At 41.3% G+C, this 23,789-nt stretch overlaps 1 protein-coding gene across 2 annotated transcripts in view; it reads right to left on the bottom strand.

The window, feature by feature from the left end:
- slc7a1a (solute carrier family 7 member 1a) overlaps positions 1 to 23,789 on the bottom strand; it is a 74,950-nt gene that overhangs the window by 41,307 nt on the left and 9,854 nt on the right. For both annotated transcript variants that reach the window (XM_046330764.1, XM_046330771.1), the window contains exon 2: positions 19,731 to 19,918. In XM_046330764.1, the coding sequence (XP_046186720.1) occupies positions 19,731 to 19,917 (187 nt within the window). In that variant the 5' untranslated portion in view covers position 19,918. The remainder of the gene's footprint in view (positions 1 to 19,730; positions 19,919 to 23,789) is intronic.

Below are 23,789 nucleotides of genomic sequence, written 5' to 3'. Positions count from 1 at the left end.
ATCCTAACACAATTACCACAATACAATGAACAGGCAAGAGGGGGGGCCAAAAACTAAGTTACACTAACAACAAATGAATATATCTCAATAAGGTAAATATAAATCATAAAGGTACGTACCTAATATTTCATAATTTACATTCATATTTAATATATTTACACAAATATACATGGAGCTCCATATGTTCGGTCTTTTATACAAATATGTCCAAATCGGCTCTAACAACCACTATATTACTCCTATATTACTACAATATTACTACTATATTACTACTATATTACTAATATATTACTACTATATTACTACTATATTACTAATATACTACTATATTACTACTATATTACTACTATATTACTAATATATTACTACTATATTACTACTATATTACTACTATATTACTACAATATTACTAATATATTACTACTATATTACTGATATATTACTGATATATTACTACTATATTACTACTATATTACTACTATATTACTACTATATTACTACAATATTACTACTATATTACTACTATATTACTACTATATTACTACAATATTACTACTATATTACTAATATATTACTAATATATTACTACTATATTACTGATATATTACTACAATATATTACTACTATATTACTGATATATTATTACTATATTACTACTATATTACTACTATATTACTACAATATTACTACTATATTACTAAAATATTACTACTATATTACTAAAATATTACTACTATATTACTAATATATTACTACTATATTACTAATATATTACCCCTATATTACTACTATATTACTAATATATTACTATATTACTACTATATTACTACTATATTACTAATATATTACCACTATATTACTACTATATTACTACTATATTACTACTATATTACTACTATATTACTACTATATTACTAATATATTACTAATATATTACCACTATATTACTACTATATTACTAATATATTACTAATATACTACTATATTACTACTATATTACTACTATATTACTACTGATTTACTACTATATTACTATATTACCACTATATTACTACTATATTACTACTGATATATTACTACTATATTACTACTATATTACTACTATATTACTAATATATTACTACTATATTACTACTATATTACTACTATATTACTACAATATTACTAATATATTACTACTATATTACTGATATATTACTGATATATTACCACTATATTACTACTATATTACTAATATATTACTATATTACCACTATATTACTACTATATTACTACTATATTACTAATATATTACTACTATATTACTACTATATTACTACTATATTACTACAATATTACTAATATATTACTACTATATTACTGATATATTACTGATATATTACCACTATATTACTACTATATTACTAATATATTACTAATATACTACTATATTACTACTATATTACTACTATATTACTACTGATTTACTACTATATTACTACTATATTACTACTATATTATTACTATATTACTAATATATTACCACTATATTACTACTATATTACTACTATATTACTACTATATTACTACTATATTATTACTATATTACTAATATATTACCACAATATTACTACTATATTACTACTATATTACTACAATATTACTACTATATTACTAAAATATTACTACTATATTACTAATATATTACTACTATATTACTAATATATTACCCCTATATTACTACTATATTACTACTATATTACTAATATATTACTATATTACTACTATATTACTACTATATTACTAATATATTACTATATTACTACTATATTACTACTATATTACTACTATATTACTACTATATTACTACTATATTACTAATATATTACTAATATATTACCACTATATTACTACTATATTACTAATATATTACTAATATACTACTATATTACTACTATATTACTACTATATTACTACTGATTTACTACTATATTACTACTATATTACTACAATATTACTACTATATTACTAATATATTACTACTATATTACTAATATATTACTACTATATTACCACTATATTACTACTATATTACTACTATATTACTACTATATTACTACAATATTACTACTATATTACTAATATATTACTACTATATTACTAATATATTACCACTATATTACTACTATATTACTACTATATTACTACTATATTACTACTGATTTACTACTATATTACTACTATATTACTACAATATTACTACTATATTACTAATATATTACTACTATATTACTACTATATTACTACTATATTACTACTATATTACTACTATATTACTACTGATTTACTACTATATTACTACTATATTACTACAATATTACTACTATATTACTAATATATTACTACTATATTACTAATATATTACCACTATATTACTACTATATTACTAATATATTACTATATTACTACTATATTACTACTATATTACTAATATATTACTACTATATTACTAATATATTACCACTATATTACTAATATATTACTATATTACTAATATATTACTAATATATTACTACTATATTACTAATATATTACTACTATATTACTAATATATTACCATTATATTACTACTATATTACTATTATATTACTAATATATTACTATATTACTACTATATTACTAATATATTACTACTATATTACTAATATATTACTACTATATTACTAATATACTACTACTGGTGATCCAAGATGGCGTAGCAGTAAGTCGTCCTGTCGTGTCGTGTCCCTTGTATATGTCGTTTCTTTTTCGTTTTTACATATTTTTCTTCACACTTTAAAAACATTTTGCTAAACCTAAGCTTCCAAATACTCTCCTGCAACCCGCCTCACCCAATGTAGCTACTTTTCCTAAAGTATTTATACTTACTTCGGAACCAGAACCCCTCAACTGAAGCTAGCCAGCTAACCACCAGCTATGCTAGCGGTCTTCAGCTAACCGGTCATCAGTTAACCTTTAGCTTGGAAAGCTCTCGTCAGTTCGAACAACGCAACTCTAAACAGAGCATAACGGACCTATTTATTTTTCATCCCCGGATTCCCACTGCAAACGGAACATTTTTCAGCTGGATCTTCACAACTAGCTATCTAGCTAAACCGCAACCCCGGATGATTACTCCTGGCTAGCGTTTCCACCCACTTAGCTTGAAGCTAGCCCGGCCAGAGCACCTGTGCTACCACCATAGCATACTCCTGGGCCACGACCGGTCTATCGATGTCACCGCATGAAGAGGAATAAACAGACTCACCCCATCGCGACGTCCCCCAAAGGCTAACTCTCTAGCCCTTGCTATCTCCTTGCTTGCTAATTCGGCCTGCTAACTGCTAGCTTGTTTAGCTCCTGTCCGCTAACTGCTACCTTGTTTAGCCCCGGCCTACGAACTGTTAGCTTGTTAGCACAGGCCTGCTAACCGTCTGAATCGCCGCGTCCCAAACACTCACTGGACCCATATTTACTTTCTATCTCTTTTCGATTTTTAATTTGTTTATACCTTCCGGAAACCTGCCTCACCCAATGTGATACGGAATCGCTATTATTTTTAATTTTTAGAACACACTCAAGAACCTCCAGAGGCTAACCAGCTAACTAGCTACAAGCTATTTAGTCATTGTTAGTTTTTTTAACCTTGATAACACTCGCCATTCCAGCTTCCCTGCCCCATCCACCGCTGCCCCCTGGACACTGATCTCTTGGCTACATAGCTGATGCACGCTGGACTGTCCATTAATCACGGTACTCCATTCTGCTTGTTTGTTTTATCTGTCGGCCCCGTTGCCTAGTCAACGCCATTTTACCTGCTGTTTGTTGTGCTAGCTGATTAGCTGTTGTTGTCTCACCTACTGTTTTAGCTAGCTTTCCCAATTCAACACCTGTGATTACTGTATGCCTCGCTGTATGTCTCTCTCAAATGTCAATATGCCTTGTATATAGTTGTTCAGGTTAGTTATCATTGTTTTAGTTCTGAATGGAGCCCCTAGTTCCACTCTTCATACCCCTGATACCTCCTTTGTCCCACCTCCAACACAAGCGGTGACCTCACCCATTACAACCAGCATGTCCAGAGATACAAGCTCTCTCATCATCACCAAGTGCCTGGGCTTACCTCCGCTGTACCCGCATCCCACCATACCCCTGTCTGCGCATTATGCCCTGAATATATTCTACCATGCCCAGAAACCTGCTCCGCTTATTCTTTGTCCCCAACGCTCTAGGCGACCAGTTTTGATAACCTTTAGCCGCACCCTCATACTACTCCTTCTCTGTTCCGCGGGTGATGTGGAGGTAAACCCAGGCCCTGCATGTCCCCAGGCACCTTCATTTGTTGACTTCTGTGACCGAAAAAGCCTTGGTTTCATGCATGTCAACATCAGAAGCCTCCTCCCTAAGTTTGTTTTACTCACTGCTTTAGCACACTCTGCTAACCCTGATGTCCTTGCCGTGTCTGAATCCTGGCTCAGGAAGGCCACCAAAAAATTCAGAGATTTCCATACCCAACTATAACATCTTCAGTCAAGATAGAACTGCCAAAGGGGGAGGAGTTGCAGTCTACTGCAGATATAGCCTGCAAAGTAATGTCATACTTTCCAGGTCCATACCCAAACAGTTCGAACTACTAATTTTGAAAATGACTCTCTCCAGAAATAAGTCTCTCACTGTTGCCGCCTGCTACCGACCCCCCTCAGCTCCCAGCTGTGCCCTGGACACCATTTGTGAATTGATCGCCCCCCATCTAGCTTCAGAGTTTGTTCTGTTAGGTGACCCAAACTGGGATATGCTTAACACCCCGGCAGTCCTACAATCTATGTCACGCCTTGGTCATTGTATTTTGTGTTTTTGGTATATGTTTGGGTAGGCCAGGGTGTGACATGGGTTTATATGTTGTGTTTCGTATTGGGGTTTGTAGTAATTGGGATTGTGTATGATTAGGGGTGTGTCTAGTTAGGCTTGGCTGCCTGGGGCGATTCTCAATCAGAGTCAGGTGCTTGTCGTTTTCTCTGATTGAGAACCGTATTTAGACAGCCTGACTTTCGCGTTGTAATTTGTGGGTGTTTGTTCCTGTCTTAGTGTTGTAGTCACCAGATAGGCTGTAATAGGTTTCACGTTTCGTTTGTTGTTTTCATATACAGTTATTTCATGTACCGCGATTATTTTCATTAAAGTCATGAGTAACCTACACGCTGCATTTCGGTCTGACTCTCTTCATACAACAGGCGAATGACGTTACAATCTAAGCTTGATGCCCTCAATTTCACACAAATCATCAAGGAACCCACCAGGTACAACCCTAACTCTGTAAATAAGGGAACCCTCATAGACGTCATCCTGACCAACTGGCCCTCCAAATACACCTCCGCTGTCTTCAACCAGGATCTCAGCGATCACTGCCTCATTACCTGTATCCGCTACGGAGCCGCAGTCAAACGACCACCCCTCATCACTGTCAAACGCTCCCTAAAACACTTCTGTGAGCAGGCCTTTCGAATCGACCTGGCCCGGGTATCCTGGAAGGACATTGACCTCATCCCGTCAGTTGAGGATGCCTGGTCATTCTTTAAAAGTAACTTCCTCACCATTTTAGATAAGCATGCTCCGTTCAAAAAATGCAGATACAGCCCTTGGTTCACTCCAGACCTGACTGCCCTCGGCCAGCACAAAAACATCCTGTGGCGGACTGCAATAGCATCGAATAGTCCCCGCGATATGCAACTGTTCAGGGAAGTCAGGAACAAATACACGCAGTCAGTCAGGAATGCTAAGGCCAGCTTCTTCAGGCAGAAGTTTGCATCCTGTAGCTCCAACTCCAAAAAGTTTTGGGACACTGAAGTCCATGGAAAACAAGAGCACCTCCTCCCAGCTGCCCACTGCTAGGTAACACAGTCACCACCGATAAATCCATGATTACCGAAAACTTCAATAAACATTTCTCAACAGCTGGCCATGCCTTCCGCCTGGCTACTCCAACCTCGGCCAACAGCTCCGCCCCCCCGCAGCTCCTCGCCCAAGCCTCTCCAGGTTCACCCAAATCCAGATAGCAGATATTCTGAAAGAGCTGAAAAACCTGGACCCGTACAAATTAGCTGGGCTTGACAATCTAGACCCTCTATTTCTGAAACTATCCGCCGCCATTATCGCAACCCCGATTACCAGCCTGTTCAACCTCTCTTTCATATCGTCTGATATCCCCAAGGATTGGAAAGCTGCCGCAGTCATCCCCCTCTTCAAAGGGGGAGACACCCTGGACCCAAACTGTTACAGACCTATATCCATCCTGCCCTGCCTATCTAAGGTCTTCGAAAGCCAAGTCAACAAACAGGTCACTGACCCTCTCGAATCCCACCGTACCTTCTCCGATGTGCAATCTGGTTTCCGAGCCGGTCACGGGTGCACCTCAGCTACACTCAAGGTACTAAACGATATCATAACCGCCATCGATAAAAGACAGTACTGTGCAGCCGTCTTCATCGACCTTGCCAAGGCTTTCGACTCTGTCAATCACCATATTCTTATCGGCAGACTCAGTAGCCTCGGTTTTTCGGATGACTGCCTTGCCTGGTTCACCAATTACTTTGCAGACAGAGTTCAGTGTGTCAAATCGGAGGGCATGCTGTCCGGTCCTCTAGCAGTCTCTATGGGGGTGCCACAGGGTTCAATTCTCGGGCCGACTCTTTTCTCTGTATATATCAATGATGTTGCTCTTGCTGCGGGCGATTCCCTGATCCACCTCTACGCAGACGACAACTGCTCTTAAACGCTAGTAAAACCAAATGCATGCTTTTCAAGCGATCGCTGCCTGCACCCGCATGTCCGACGAGCATCACCACCCTGGATGGTTCCGACCTTGAATATGTGGACATCTATAAGTACCTAGGTGTCTGGCTAGACTGCAAACTCTCCTTCCATACTCATATCAAACATCTCCAATCGAAAATCAAATCAAGAGTCGGCTTTCTATTCCGCAACAAAGCCTCCTTCACTCAAGCCGCCAAGCTTACTCTAGTAAAACTGACTATCCTACCGATCCTTGACTTCGGCGATGTCATCTACAAAATGGCTTCAAAGACTCTACTCAGCAAACTGGATGCAGTCTATCACAGTGCCATCGGTTTTGTCACTAAAGCACCTTATACCACCCACCACTGCGACTTGTATCCTCTAGTTGGCTGGCCCTCGCTACATATTCGTCGCCAGACTCACTGGCTCCAGGTCATCTACAAGTCCATGCTAGGTAAAGCTCCGCCTTATTTATCTCAGTTCACTGGTCACGATGGCAACACCCATCCGTAGCACGCTCTCCAGCAGGTGTATCTCTCTGATCATCACTAAAGCCAACACCTAATTTGGCCGCCTTTCGTTCCAGTACTCTGCTGCCTGTGACTGGAACGAATTGCAAAAATCGCTGAAGTTGGAGACTTTTATCTCCCTCACCAACTTCAAACATCAGCTATCTGAGCAGCTAACCGATCGCTGCCGCTGTACATAGTCTATCGGTAAATAGCCCACCCATTTTCACCTACCTCATCCCCATACTGTTTTTATTTATTTACTTTTCTGCTCTTTTGCACACCAATATCTCTACCTGTACATGATCATCTGATCATTTATCACTCCAGTGTTAATCTGCAAAATTGTAATTATTCTCCTACCTCCTCATGCCTTTTGCACACAATTTATATAGACTCCCCTTTTTTCTACTGTGTTATTGACTTGTTAATTGTTTACTCCATGTGTAACTCTGTGTTGTCTGTTCACACTGCTATGCTTTATCTTGGCCAGCTCGCAGTTGGAAATGAGAACTTGTTCTCAACTAGCCTACCTGGTTAAATAAAGGTGAAATATAAAAATAAATAAAAAACTCAATTTTCTCTGGCCACGGCTCCAGTCAGGACTTAAATCCCAACTCCCAGAGAACCGCCCGCCACCAAAATAGTACTATTATACTAATATTATACTAATACAGTACTACTGTACTGCTATACTACACTATACTACCACCAGTACTACCACTATACTAATACATCACTACTACTACTATGCTACACTATAATACTATTACTATACTAATGCAGTACTACTGCTACTATACTACACTATACTACTACTACAAGACTACTTCAAGACTAATGCGGTACTAATACTACTATAATACTGCTACTATATTAATACCGTACTACTACCACTACTACATTAATGCGGTACTACTACTCCTATAATACTTTAATACTACTACTATACTACTACTATATTAATACAGTACTGCTATCACTACTACTACTATGCTACACTATAATACCATTACTATACTAATGCAGTACTACTTCTACTAGACTACACTATACTACTACAAGACTACTACGGTACTCCTACTACTATAATACTGCTACTATATTAATATCGTACTACTACTACTACCACTACTGCTACTATAATAAATCACACTACCACTACCGCTACTACCACTACTACATTAATGCGGTACTACTACTCCTATAATACTTTAATACTACTACTATACTACTACTATATTAATACAGTACTGCTATCACTACTACTCCTATAATACTTTAATACTACTATTATACTACTACTATATTAATACAGTACTGCTATCACTACTACTACTATAATACTTTAATACTACTACTATACTACTACTATATTAATACAGTACTGCTATCACTACTACTACTATAATACGTTAATACTACTACTACTATATTAATACAGTACTGCTATCACTACTACTACTATAATACTTTAATACTACTACTATACTACTACTATATTAATACAGTACTGCTATCACTACTACTATAATACTTTAATACTACTACTATACTACTACTATAATAATACAGTACTGCTATCACTACTACTCCTATAATACTTTAATACTACTACTATACTACTACTATATTAATACAGTACTGCTATCACTACTACTATTATAATACCTTAATACTACTACTATACTACTACTATATTAATACAGTACTGCTATCACTACTACTACTATAATACTTTAATACTACTACTATACTACTACTATATTAATACAGTACTGCTATCACTACTACTACTATATTAATACAGTACTGCTATCACTACTACTACTATAATACTTTAATACTACTACTATACTACTACTATATTAATACAGTACTGCTATCACTACTACTACTATAATACTTTAATACTACTACTATACTACTACTATATTAATACAGTACTGCTATCACTACTACTACTATATTAATACAGTACTGCTATCACTACTACTACTACTATACTACTACTATATTAATACAGTACTGCTATCACTACTACTACTATAATACTTTAATTCTACTACTATACTACTACTATATTAATACAGTACTGCTATCACTACTACTACTACTATACTACTACTATATTAATACAGTACTGCTATCACTACTACTACTATAATACTTTAATACTACTACTATACTACTACTATATTAGAGTATAGAGATATTGTTATCCACGTCGGCACCAACGATGTTAGGATGAAACAGTCAGAGATCACCAAGCGCAACATAGCTTCTGCGTGCATATCAGCTAGAAAGATGTGTCGGCATCGAGTAATTGTCTCTGGCCCCCTCCCAGTTAGGGGGAGTGATGAGCTCTACAGCAGAGTCTCACAACTCAATCGCTGGTTGAAAACTGTTTTCTGCCCCTCCCAAAAGATAGAATTTGTAGATAATTGGCCCTCTTTCTGGAACTCACCCACAAACAGGACCAAGCCTGACCTGCTGAGGAGTGACGGACTCCATCCTAGCTGGAGGGGTGCTCTCATCTTATCTGCCAACATAGACAGGGCTCTAACTCCTCTAGCTCCACAATGAAATAGGATGCAGGCCAGGCAGCAGGCTATTAGCCAGCCTGCCAGCATAGTGGAGTCTGCCACTAGCATAGTTAGTGTAGTCAGCTCAGCTATCACCATTGAGACCGTGTCTGTGCCTCGACCTAGGTTGGGCAAAACTAAACATGGCGGTGTTCGCCTTAGCAATCTCACTAGGATAATGACCACCTCCATTCCTGTCATTACTGAAAGAGATCATGATATCTCACATCTCAAAATAGGGCTACTTAATGTTAGATCCCTTACTTCAAAGGCAATTATAGTCAATGAACTAATCACTGATCATAATATTGATGTGATTGGCCTGACTGAAACATGGCTTAAGCCTGATGAATTTACTGTGTTAAATGAGGCCTCACCTCCTGGCTACACTAGTGACCATATCCCCCGTGCATCCCGCAAAGGCGGAGGTGTTGCTAACATTTACGATAGCAAATTTCAATTTACAAAAAAAAAAAAAATGACGTTTTCGTCTTTTGAGCTTCTAGTCATGAAATCTATGCAGCCTACTCAATCACTTTTTATAGCTACTGTTTACAGGCCTCCTGGGCCATATACAGCGTTTCTCACTGAGTTCCCTGAATTCCTATCAGACCTTGTAGTCATTGCAGATAATATTCTAATCTTTGGTGACTTTAATATTCACATGGAAAAGTCCACACTCCCACTCCAAAAGGCTTTTGGAGCCATCATCGACTCAGTGGGTTTTGTCCAACATGTCTCTGGACCCACTCACTCTCACAGTCATAAGCTGGACCTAGTTTTGTCCCATGGAATAAATGTTGTGGATCTTAATGTTTTTCCTCATAATCCTGGACTATCGGACCACCATTTTATTACGTTTACAATTGCAACAAATAATCTGCTCAGACCCCAACCAAGGAACATCAAAAGTCGTGCTATAAATTCACAGACAACACAAAGATTCCTTGATGCCCTTCCAGACTCCCTCTGCCTACCCAAGGACGCCAGAGGACAAAAATCCGTTAACCACCTAACTGAGGATCTCAATTTAACCTTGCGCATTACCCTAGATGCAGTTGCACCCCTAAAAACTAAAAAAATGTCTCATAAGAAACTAGCTCCCTGGTACACAGAAAATACCCGAGCTCTGAAGCAAGCTTCCAGAAAATTGGAACGGAAATGGCGCCACACCAAACTGGAAGTCTTCCGACTAGCTTGGAAGGACGGTACCGTGCAGTACCGAAGAGCCCTTACTGCTGCTCGATCGTCCTATTTTTCTAACTTAATTGAGGAAAATAAGAACAATCCGAAATTCCTTTTTGATACTGTGGCAAAGCTAACTAAAAAGCAGCATTCCCCAAGAGAGGATGACTTGCACTTTAGCAGTGATAAATTCATGAACTTCTTTGAGGAAAATATTATGATTATTAGAAAGCAAATTACAGACTCCTCTTTAAACCTGCGTATTCCTCCAAACCTCAGTTGTCCTGAGTCTGCACAACTCTGCCAGGACCTAGGATCAAGAGAGACGCTCAAGTGTTTTAGTACTATATCTCTTGACACAATGATGAAAATAATCATGGCCTCTAAACCTTCATGCTGTATACTGGACCCTATTCCAACTAAACTACTGAAAGAGCTGCTTCCTGTGCTTGGCCCTCCTATGTTGAACATAATAAACGGCTCTCTATCCACTGGATGTGTACCAAACTCACTAAAAGTGGCAGTAATAAAGCCTCTCTTGAAAAAGCCAAACCTTGACCCAGAAAATATAAAAACTATCGGCCTATATCGAATCTTCCATTCCTCTCAAAGATTTTAGAGAAGGCTGTTGCGCAGCAACTCACTGCCTTCCTGAAGACAAACAATGTATACGAAATGCTTCAGTCTGGTTTTAGACCCCATCATAGCACTGAGACGGCACTTGTGAAGGTGGTAAATTACATTTTGATGGCATCGGACCGAGGCTCTGCATCTGTCCTCGTGCTCCTAGACCTTAGTGCTGCTTTTGATACCATCGATCACCACATTCTTTTGGAGAGATTGGAAACCCAAATTGGTCTACACGGACATGTTCTGGCCTGGTTTAGGTCTTATCTGTCGGAAAGATATCAGTTTGTCTCTGTGAATGGTTTGTCCTCTGACAAATCAACTGTACATTTCGGTGTTCCTCAAGGTTCTGTTTTAGGACCACTATTGTTTTCACTATATATTTTACCTCTTGGGGATGTTATTCGAAAACATAATGTAAACTTTCACTGCTATGCGGATGACACACAGCTGTACATTTCAATGAAACATGGTGAAGCCCCAAAATTGCCCTCGCTAGAAGCATGTGTTTCAGACATAAGGAAGTGGATGGCTGCAAACTTTCTACTATTAAACTCGGACAAAACAGAGATGCTTGTTCTAGGTCCCAAGAAACAAAGAGATCTGCTGTTGAATCTGACAATTAATCTTAATGGTTGTACAGTCGTCTCAAATAAAACTGTGAAGGACCTCGGCGTTACTCTGGACCCTAATCTCTCTTTTGAAGAACATATCAAGACCATTTCGAGGACAGCTTTTTTCCATCTACGTAACATTGCAAAAATCAGAAACTTTCTGTCCAAAAATGATGCAGAAAAATGAATCCATGCCTTTGTCACTTCTAGGTTAGACTACTGCAATGCTCTATTTTCCGGCTACCCGGATAAAGCACTAAATAAACTTCAGTTAGTGCTAAATACGGCTGCTAGAATCCTGACTAGAACCAAAAAATTTGATCATATTACTCCAGTGCTAGCCTCTCTACACTGGCTTCCTGTCAAAGCAAGGGCTGATTTCAAGGTTTTACTGCTAACCTACAAAGCATTACATGGGCTTGCTCCTACCTACCTCTCTGATTTGGTCCTGCCGTACATACCTACACGTACGCTACGGTCACAAGACGCAGGCCTCCTAATTGTCCCTAGAATTTCTAAGCAAACAGCTGGAGGCAGGGCTTTCTTCTATAGAGCTCCATTTTTATGGAACGGTCTGCCTACCCATGTCAGAGACGCAAACTCGGTCTCAACCTTTAAGTCTTTACTGAAGACTCATCTCTTCAGTGGGTCATATGATTGAGTGTAGTCTGGCCCAGGAGTGGGAAGGTGAACGGAAAGGCTCTGGAGCAACGAACCGCCCTTGCTGTCTCTGCCTGGCCGGTTCCCCTCTTTTCACTGGGATTCTTTGCCTCTAACCCTGTTACGGGGCTGAGTCACTGGCTTGCTGGGGCTCTCTCGTGCCGTCCCTGGGGGGGGTGCGTCACCTGGGTGGGTTGATTCACTGTTGTGGTCGGCCTGTCTGGGTTCCCCCTTGGGTTGTACCGTGTCGGAGATCTTTGTGGGCTATACTCGGCCTTGTCTCAGGATGGTAAGTTGGTGGTTGAAGATTTCCCTCTAGTGGTGTGGGGGCTGTGCTTTGGCAAAGTGGGTGGGGTTATATCCTTCCTGTTTGGCCCTGTCCGGGGTGTCCTCGGATGGGGCCACAGTGTCTCCTGACCCCTCCTGTCTCAGCCTCCAGTATTTATGCTGCAGTAGTTTATGTGTCGGGGGGCTAGGGTCAGTTTGTTTATCTGGAGTACTTCTCCTGTCCTATTCAGGTGTCCTGTGTGAATCTAAGTGTGCGTTCTCTAATTCTCTCCTTCTCTCTTTCTTTCTCTCTCTCGGAGGACCTGAGCCCTAGGACCATGCCCCAGGACTACCTGACATGATGACTCCTTGCTGTCCCCAGTCCACCTGGCCATGCTGCTGCTCCAGTTTCAACTGGCCTGGGCCCTAGGACCATGTCCCAGGACTACCTGACATGAGGACTCCTTGCTGTCCCCAGTCCACCTGGCCATGCTCCTGCTCCAGTTTCAACTGTTCTGCCTTACTATTATTCAACCATGCTGGTCATTTATGAACATTTGAACATCTTGGCCACGTTCTGTTATAATCTCCACCCGGCACAGCCAGAAGAGGACTGGCCACCCCACATATGCTCTCTCTAATTCTCTCTTTCTTTCTCTCTCTCGGAGGACCTGAGCCCTAGGACCGTGCCCCAGGACTACCTGACATGATGGCTCCTTGCTGTCCCCAGTCCACCTGACTGTGCTGCTGCTCCAGTTTCAACTGTTCTGCCTTATTATTATTTGACCATGCTGGTCATTTATGAACATTTGAACATCTTGGTCATGTTCTGTTATAATCTCTACCCGGCACAGCCAGAAGAGGACTGGCCACCCCACATAGCCCGGTTCCTCTCTAGGTTTCTTCCTAGGTTTTGGCCTTTCTAGGGAGTTTTTCCTAGCCACCGTGCTTTTACACCTGCATTGTTTGCTGTTTGGGGTTTTAGGCTGGGTTTCTGTACAGCACTTTGAGATATCAGCTGATGTACGAAGGGCTATATAAATACATTTGATTTGATTTGATTTGATTTGATATTAATACAGTACTGCTATCACTACTACTACTATAATACTTTAATACTACTACTATACTACTACTATATTAATACAGTACTGCTATCACTACTACTACTATATTAATACAGTACTGCTATCACTACTACTACTACTACTATACTACTACTATATTAATACAGTACTGCTATCACTACTACTACTATAATACTTTAATACTACTACTATACTACTACTATATTAATACAGTACTGCTATCACTACTACTACTATAATACTTTAATACTACTACTATACTACTACTATATTAATACAGTACTGCTATCACTACTACTACTATAATACTTTAATACTACTACTATACTACTACTATATTAATACAGTACTGCTATCACTACTACTACTATAATAATTTAATACTACTACTACACTACTACTATATTAATACAGTACTGCTATCACTACTACTACTATAATACTTTAATACTACTACTATACTACTACTATATTAATACAGTACTGCTATCACTACTACTACTATAATAATTTAATACTACTACTATTCTACTACTATATTAATACAGTACTGCTATCACTACTACTACTATAATAATTTAATACTACTACTATACTACTACTATATTAATACAGTACTGCTATCACTACTACTACTATAATAATTTAATACTACTACTATACTATTACTATATTAATACAGTACTGATATCACTACTACTACTACTATACTACTACTATATTAATACAGTACTACTATCACTGCTACACGAATTTTTTTTGGGGGGATACAAATACTGAGTTTGTCCACTTGTATTTTTTTGTGAATCAATATGTAATATGGTACAATATATACTGATATATATAAGTAATATATACTTTGGGTTGTAATCCAGAGAGGTTAGAAAGATTATATAGATCCTCTATGAGGCTGTGGAGGGATCCAAATTGAGGATTTAAGGGAAAACATCAATCGTCAACACCTTTGTTTTTAAGCCCATTGATGCTACTGTTGGATCTAATTTAACAGTTTGACATGTTGATGGCCATGGTAAATAAATATGCTAAAAGTGCACAACCTTGTTTTTACTCCTCTTGACAGTTTAATACATTCTGAGAAGTAGCCACTATTTGACACATTTTGTGGTTACTATACATAACTTTACCCCATTGTGTAAGAGATTCTCCAAAATCAAAGTACTCCAGGCAGTTACGTATATATAAACTCCAGTCCTACTTTATTAAAGGCCTTTTCAAAGTAATCTATGAACACCAGGCCTCGTTTCACCAGATTGTTCATAGTGTTCTATGGTTTCCAATAATTTCATTGAACCTTTATTTTACTAGACAAGTTAAGAACAAATGCTCTAACCACTAGGCTACCTGCTGATTACTAGTCCAATGCTCTAACCACTAGGCTACCTGCTGATTACTGGCCCAATGCTCTAACCACTAGGCTACCTGCTGATTACTAGTCCAATGCTCTAACCACTAGTCTACCTGCTGGTTACTGGCCCAATGCTCTAACCACTAGGCTACCTGCTGGTTACTAGTCCAATGCTCTAACCACTAGGCAACCTGCTGATTACTGGCCCAATGCTCTAACCACTAGGCTACCTGCTGATTACTAGTCCAATGCTCTAACCACTAGTCTACCTGCTGGTTACTGGCCCAATGCTCTAACCACTAGGCTACCTGCTGGTTACTAGTCCAATGCTCTAACCACTAGGCAACCTGCTGATTACTGGCCCAATGCTCTAACCACTAGGCTACCTGCTGATTACTGGCCCAATGCTCTAACCACTAGTCTACCTGCTGGTTACTAGTCCAATGCTCTAACCACTAGTCTACCTGCTGATTACTGGCCCAATGCTCTAACCACTAGGCTACCTGCTGGTTACTGGTCCAACGCTCTAACCACTACCCTACCTGCTGATTACTGGCCCAATGCTCTAACCACTAGTCTACCTGCTGATTACTGGCCCAATGCTCTAACCACTAGCCTACCTGCTGATTACTGGCCCAATGCTCTAACCACTAGTCTACCTGCTGGTTACTGACCCAACGCTCTAACCACTAGGCTACCTGCTGATTACTGGCCCAATGCTCTAACCACTAGGCTACCTTCTGATTACTGGCCCAATGCTCTAACCACTAGGCTACCTGCTGATTACTGGCCCAATGCTCTAACCACTAGGCTGCCTGCTGGTTACTGGCCCAATGCTCTAACCACTAGGCTACCTGCTGGTTACTGGCCCAATGCTCTAACCACTAGGCTACCTGCTGGTTACTGGTCCAACGCTCTAACCACTAGGCTACCTGCTGGTTACTGGTCCAACGCTCTAACCACTAGGCTACCTGCTGGTTACTGGCCCAATGCTCTAACCACTAAGCTACCTGCTGGTTACTGGCCCAATGCTCTAACCACTAGGCTACCTGCTGGTTACTGGCCCAATGCTCTAACCACTAGGCTACCTGCTGGTTACTGGTCCAACGCTCTAACCACTAGGCTACCTGCTGGTTACTGGTCCAACGCTCTAACCACTAGGCTACCTGCTGGTTACTGGCCCAATGCTCTAACCACTAAGCTACCTGCTGGTTACTGGCCCAATGCTCTAACCACTAGGCTACCTGCTGGTTACTGGCCCAATGCTCTAACCACTAAGCTACCTGCTGGTTACTGGCCCAATGCTCTAACCACTAGGCTACCTGCTGGTTACTGGTCCAACGCTCTAACCACTACCCTACCTGCTGATTACTGGCCCAATGCTCTAACCACTAGTCTACCTGCTGATTACTGGCCCAATGCTCTAACCACTAGCCTACCTGCTGATTACTGGCCCAATGCTCTAACCACTAGTCTACCTGCTGGTTACTGACCCAACGCTCTAACCACTAGGCTACCTGCTGATTACTGGCCCAATGCTCTAACCACTAGGCTACCTTCTGATTACTGGCCCAATGCTCTAACCACTAGGCTACCTGCTGATTACTGGCCCAATGCTCTAACCACTAGGCTGCCTGCTGGTTACTGGCCCAATGCTCTAACCACTAGGCTACCTGCTGGTTACTGGCCCAATGCTCTAACCACTAGGCTACCTGCTGGTTACTGGTCCAACACTCTAACCACTAGGCTACCTGCTGGTTACTGGTCCAACGCTCTAACCACTAGGCTACCTGCTGGTTACTGGCCCAATGCTCTAACCACTAAGCTACCTGCTGGTTACTGGCCCAATGCTCTAACCACTAGGCTACCTGCTGGTTACTGGCCCAATGCTCTAACCACTAAGCTACCTGCTGGTTACTGGCCCAATGCTCTAACCACTAGGCTACCTGCTGGTTACTGGCCCAATGCTCTAACCACTAGGCTACCTGCTGGTTACTGGTCCAACGCTCTAACCACTAGGCTACCTGCTGGTTACTGACCCAACGCTCTAACCACTAGGCTACCTGCTGATTACTGGCCCAACGCTCTAACCACTAGTCTACCTGCTGGTTACTAGTCCAACACTCTAACCACTAGGCTACCTGCTGATTACTTGCCCAATGCTCTAACCACTAGGCTACCTGCTGGTTACTGACCCAATGCTCTAACCACAAGGCTACCTGCTGATTACTGGCCCAACGCTCTAACCACTAGGCTACCTGCTGATTACTGGCCCAACGCTCTAACCACTAGGCTACCTGCTGGTTACTAGTCCAATGCTCTAACCACTATGTTACCTGCTGATTACCACTGGGCTACCTGCTGATTACTGGCCCAATGCTCTAACCACTAGGCTACCTGCTGGTTACTGGCCCAATGCTCTAACCACTAGGCTACCTGCTGGTTACTGGCCCAATGCTATAACCACTAGGCTACCTGCTGGTTACTAGTCCAATGCTCTAACCACTAGGCTACCTGCTGGTTACTGGCCCAACGCTCTAACCACTAGGCTACCTGCTGGTTACTGGTCCAACGCTCTAACCACTAGGCTACCTGCTGGTTACTGGCCCAATGTTCTAACCACTAGGCTACCTGCTGGTTACTGGTCCAACGTTCTAACCACTAGGCTACCTGCTGGTTACTAGTCCAATGCTCTAACCATTAGTCTACCTGCTGGTTACTGGCCCAAACCCCTGGTTACTGGCCCAATGCTCTAACCACTAGTCTACCTGCTGGTTACTGGCCCAAAACCCTGGTTACTGGCCCAATGCTCTAACCATTAGTCTACCTGCTGGTTACTGGCCCAAAACCCTGGTTACTGGCCCAATGCTCTAACCACTAGTCTACCGCCCCACTTATATTATCTCCAATGTATCGTCCATGTAAAAGAGAAATGTCTGATAAGGATAAGGTATCTGACAATACCTTTTTAATTCAATGTTTTCTACATTTTGCAAGAATACATCACTACACTGATGTGTAAGGGGTCCCCAGTTTTTTTAAATGGACTGGATCTTTATATTTACCACCTGGGTCCTGTTACTGTTCTTCTTGCTGAGTATCTGATAGTCTGCCATTTTATAGAAGTGGTTAAAACATGAGTACATAAAAAAAGGTTTGATCAACTGCTATGACATCCAGCCCTGGAGTTTTCCAGGACTTAAAGATTTTAATTGCATCAAGAGGTGGACGACCTGACATGATGACTCCTTGCTGTCCCCAGTCCACCTGACTGTGCTGCTGCTCCAGTTTCAACTGTTCTGCCTTGTTATTATTCGACCATGCTGGTCATTTATGAACATTTGAACATCTTGGCCATGTTCTGTTATAATCTCCACCCGGCACAGCCAGAAGAGGACTGGCCACCCCACATAGCCTGGTTCCTCTCTAGGTTTCTTCCTAGGTTTTGGCCTTTCTAGGGAGTTTTTCCTAGCCACCGTGCTTCTACACCTGCATTGCTTGCTGTTTGGGGTTTTAGGCTGGGTTTCTGTACAGCACTTTGAGATATCAGCTGATGTACGAAGGGCTATATAAATAAATTTGATTTGATTTGAAATTTGATACTACTACTATTATACTACTATTATACTACTATTATTAAACTACTACTACCACTTCTACAGTACTACTACTTCTACTACTACTACTACTATTATAGTACACTATACTACTACTACTACTACAGTACTACTACTATAAAACTACACTACTACTACTACAACTATTTTGCTACTACTACTACTACTTCTACTACTACTACTACTACTACTACTACTACTACTATTATAGTACACTATACTACTACTACTACTACTACAGTACTACTACTATAAAACTACACTACTACTACTACAACTATTTTGCTACTACTAGTACTACTACCACTACTACCACTACTACAACTACTACTAAAACTACTATTACAACTACTAAAACTCCTATTACTACAATACTACTACTACTATACTACAGTACATTACCTGCATTCTCTCTGGCCACGGCCCCAGCCAGAACGTAGACCCCAGCTCCCAGAGTACTGCCCACCCCCAAAGCCACCAGGTCGAAGGTGTTGAGACATCGGGACAAACGGGAATCTTCACTGTTACAGTCCACAACCTTGACACGCAACAGCTGCTTCCCAAAGCCTAGCAGCTTCTCCAGGGCCATGCTGAGGGGTCACAGTAAGACAGAGGTAAAAGGTCAGAGGGGAGAGGTCACATACACTTGAGGGAGAGAGAGGGCGAGAAAGAGGATGGGACAGATAGAACACATTAGAATGCTGATAAGAACACAGTAGCAGAACTGCAGCCCTCCAAGGTAGGGACTGTTTATATGCTCCTCATGTCACTCCCCCCCCTTCCACCTCTCTCCCCTCTTTCTCCTACCCTCTCCCCTCTTTCTCCTACCCCCCCTTCCTCCTCTCTCCCCTCTTTCTCCTACCCTCTCCCCTCTTTCTCCTACCCCCCTTCCACCTCTCTCCCCTCTTTCTCCTACCCTCTCCCCTCTTTCTCCTACCCCCTTCCACCTCTCTCCCCTCTTTCTCCTACCCTCTCCCCTCTTTCTCCTACCCCCTTTCCACCTCTCTCCCTCTTTCTCCTACCCCCTTCCACCTCTCTCCCCTCTTTCTCCTACCCCCCTTCCACCTCTCTCCCCTCTTTCTCCTACCCCCCTTCCACCCTCTCTCCCCTCTTTCTCCTACCCCCTTCCACCTATCTCCCTCCTTCTATCTACCCCCTTTCATCTCTCTTTCTCCTACCCCCCTTCCACCTATCTCCCCTCTTTCTCTCTACCCCCTTTCACCTCTCTTTCTCCTACCCCCCTTCCACCTATCTCCCCTCTTTCTCTCTACCCCCCTTTCACCTCTCTTTCTCCCTACCCCCCTTTCCACCTCTCTCCTCTCTTTCTCCCTATCCCCCTTTCCCCCTCTCTCCTCTCTCTTCCACTGCAATACTATACAGGACAGTATCATGTAGGACTGAGACAGACACTAAACATACTATATATTGGTATTCACTGAGGCAACAGTAGGCAAACAGAGAGGAAAAAGAAGTGACAGGACAACGTACAGATGTAAACAGAGAGGAAGTGACAGGACATCGTACAGATTTAAACAGAGAGGAAGAGGAAGTGACAGGACAACGTACAGATGTAAACAGAGAGGGAGAGGAAGTGACAGGACAACGTACAGATGTAAACAGAGAGGAAGAGGAAGTGACAGGACAACGTACAGATGTAAACAGAGAGGAAGAGGAAGTGACAGGACATCATACAGATGTAAACCTAGAGGGAGAGGAAGTGACAGGACAACGTACAGATGTAAACAGAGAGGAAGAGGAAGTGACAGGACAATGTACAGATGTAAACAGAGAGGAAGAGGAAGTGACAGGACAACGTACAGATGTAAACAGAGAGGAAGTGACAGGACAACGTACGGATGTAAACAGAGAGGAAGAGGAAGTGACAGGACAACGTACAGATGTAAACAGAGAGGAAGAGGAAGTGACAGGATATCGTACAGATGTAAACAGAGAGGAAGAGGAAGTGACAGGACATCGTACAGATGTAAACAGAGAGGAAGTGACAGGACATCGTACAGATGTAAACAGAGAGGAAGAGGAAGTGACAGGACATCGTACAGATGTAAACAGAGAGGGAGAGGAAGTGACAAGACAACGTACAGATGTAAACAGAGAGGAAGAGGAAGTGACAGGACAACATACAGATGTAAACAGAGAGGAAGAGGAGGTGACAGGACATCGTACAGATGTAAACAGAGAGGAAGAGGAAGTGACAGGACATCGTACAGATGTAAACAGAGAGGAAGAGGAAGTGACAGGACAACATACAGATGTAAACAGAGAGGAAGAGGAAGTGACAGGACAACGTACAGATGTAAACAGAGAGGAAGAGGAAGTGACAGGACAACGTACAGATGTAAACAGAGAGGAAGAGGAAGTCACAAGACAACTTACAGATGTAAACAGAGAGGAAGAGGAAGTGACAGGACAACGTACAGATGTAAACAGAGAGGGAGAGGAAGTGACAGGACAACGTACAGATGTAAACAGAGAGGGAGAGGAAGTGACAGGACAACGTACAGATGTAAACAGAGAGGAAGTGACAGGACAACGTACAGATGTAAACAGAGAGGAAGTGACAGGACAACGTACAGATGTAAACAGAGAGGGAGAGGAAGTGACAGGACATCGTACAGATGTAAACCTAGAGGAAGAGGAAGTGACAGGACATCGTACAGATGTAAACAGAGAGGAAGAGGAAGTGACAGGACAACGTACAGATGTAAACCTAGAGGGAGAGGAAGTGACAGGACAACGTACAGATGTAAACAGAGAGGAAGAGGAAGTGACAGGACAACGTACAGATGTAAACAGAGAGGAAGAGGAAGTGACAAGACAACTTACAGATGTAAACAGAGAGGAAGAGGAAGTGACAGGACAACGTACAGATGTAAACAGAGAGGAAGTGACAGGACAATGTACAGATGTAAACAGAGAGGAAGAGGAAGTGACAGGACAACGTACAGATGTAAACAGAGAGGAAGTGACAGGACATCGTACAGATGTAAACAGAGAGGAAGAGGAAGTGACAGGACAACGTACAGATGTAAACAGAGAGGAAGACGAAGTGACAGGACAACGTACAGATGTAAACAGAGAGGAAGAGGAAGTGACAGGACAAAGTACAGTTGTAAACAGAGAGGAAGAGGAAGTGACAGGACAACGTACAGATGTAAACAGAGAGGAAGAGGAAGTGACAGGACAACGTACAGATGTAAAAAGAGAGGAAGAGGAAGTGACAAGACAACTTACAGATGTAAACAGAGAGGAAGAGGAAGTGACAGGACAACATACAGATGTAAACAGAGAGGAAGTGACAGGACAACATACAGATGTAAACAGGGAGGGAGAGGAAGTGACAGGACAACACAGATGTAAACAGAGAGGAAGAGGAAGTGACAGGACAACGTACAGATGTAAAAAGAGAGGAAGAGGAAGTGACAAGACAACTTACAGATGTAAACAGAGAGGAAGAGGAAGTGACAGGACAACGTACAGATGTAAACAGAGAGGAAGAGGAAGTGACAGGACAACGTACAGATGTAAACAGAGAGGAAGTGACAGGACATCGTACAGATGTAAACAGAGAGGAAGAGGAAGTGACAGGACAACGTACAGATGTAAACAGAGAGGAAGAGGAAGTGACAGGACAACGTACAGATGTAAACAGAGAGGAAGTGACAGGACATCGTACAGATTTAAACAGAGAGGAAGAGGAAGTGACAGGACAACGTACAGATGTAAACAGAGAAGGAGAGGAAGTGACAGGACAACGTACAGATGTAAACTGAGAGGAAGAGGAAGTGACAGGACAACGTACAGATGTAAACAGAGAGGAAGAGGAAGTGACAGGACAACGTACAGATGTAAACTGAGAGGAAGAGGAAGTGACAGGACAACGTACAGATGTAAACAGAGAGGAAGAGGAAGTGACAGGACAACGTACAGATGTAAACAGAGAGGAAGAGGAAGTGACAGGACAACGTACAGATGTAAACAGAGAGGAAGTGACAGGACAACGTACAGATGTAAACAGAGAGGAAGAGGAAGTGACAGGACAACGTACAGATGTAAACAGAGAGGAAGAGGAAGTGACAGGACAACGTACAGATGTTAACAGAGAGGAAGAGGCAGTGACAGGACAACGTACAGATGTAAACAGAGAGGAAGAGGAAGTGACAGGACAACGTACAGATGTAAACAGAGAGGAAGAGGAAGTGACAGGACAACGTACAGATGTAAACAAAGAGGAAGTGGAAGTGACAGGACAATGTACAGATGTAAACAGAGAGGAAGAGGAAGTGACAGGACAACGTACAGATGTAAACAGAGAGGAAGAGGAAATGACAGGACATCGTACAGATGTAAACAGAGAGGAAGTGACAGGACAACGTACAGATGTAAACAGAGAGGAAGTGGAAGTGACAGAACAACGTACAGATGTAAACAGAGAGGAAGAGG

This window comes from Oncorhynchus gorbuscha, linkage group LG02, assembly GCF_021184085.1.
Source record: "Oncorhynchus gorbuscha isolate QuinsamMale2020 ecotype Even-year linkage group LG02, OgorEven_v1.0, whole genome shotgun sequence".
Classification (NCBI taxonomy): domain Eukaryota; kingdom Metazoa; phylum Chordata; class Actinopteri; order Salmoniformes; family Salmonidae; genus Oncorhynchus; species Oncorhynchus gorbuscha.
The sequence above is the reverse complement of the archived record's forward strand: the minus strand, read 5'-3'. Positions and strand labels throughout refer to the sequence as shown.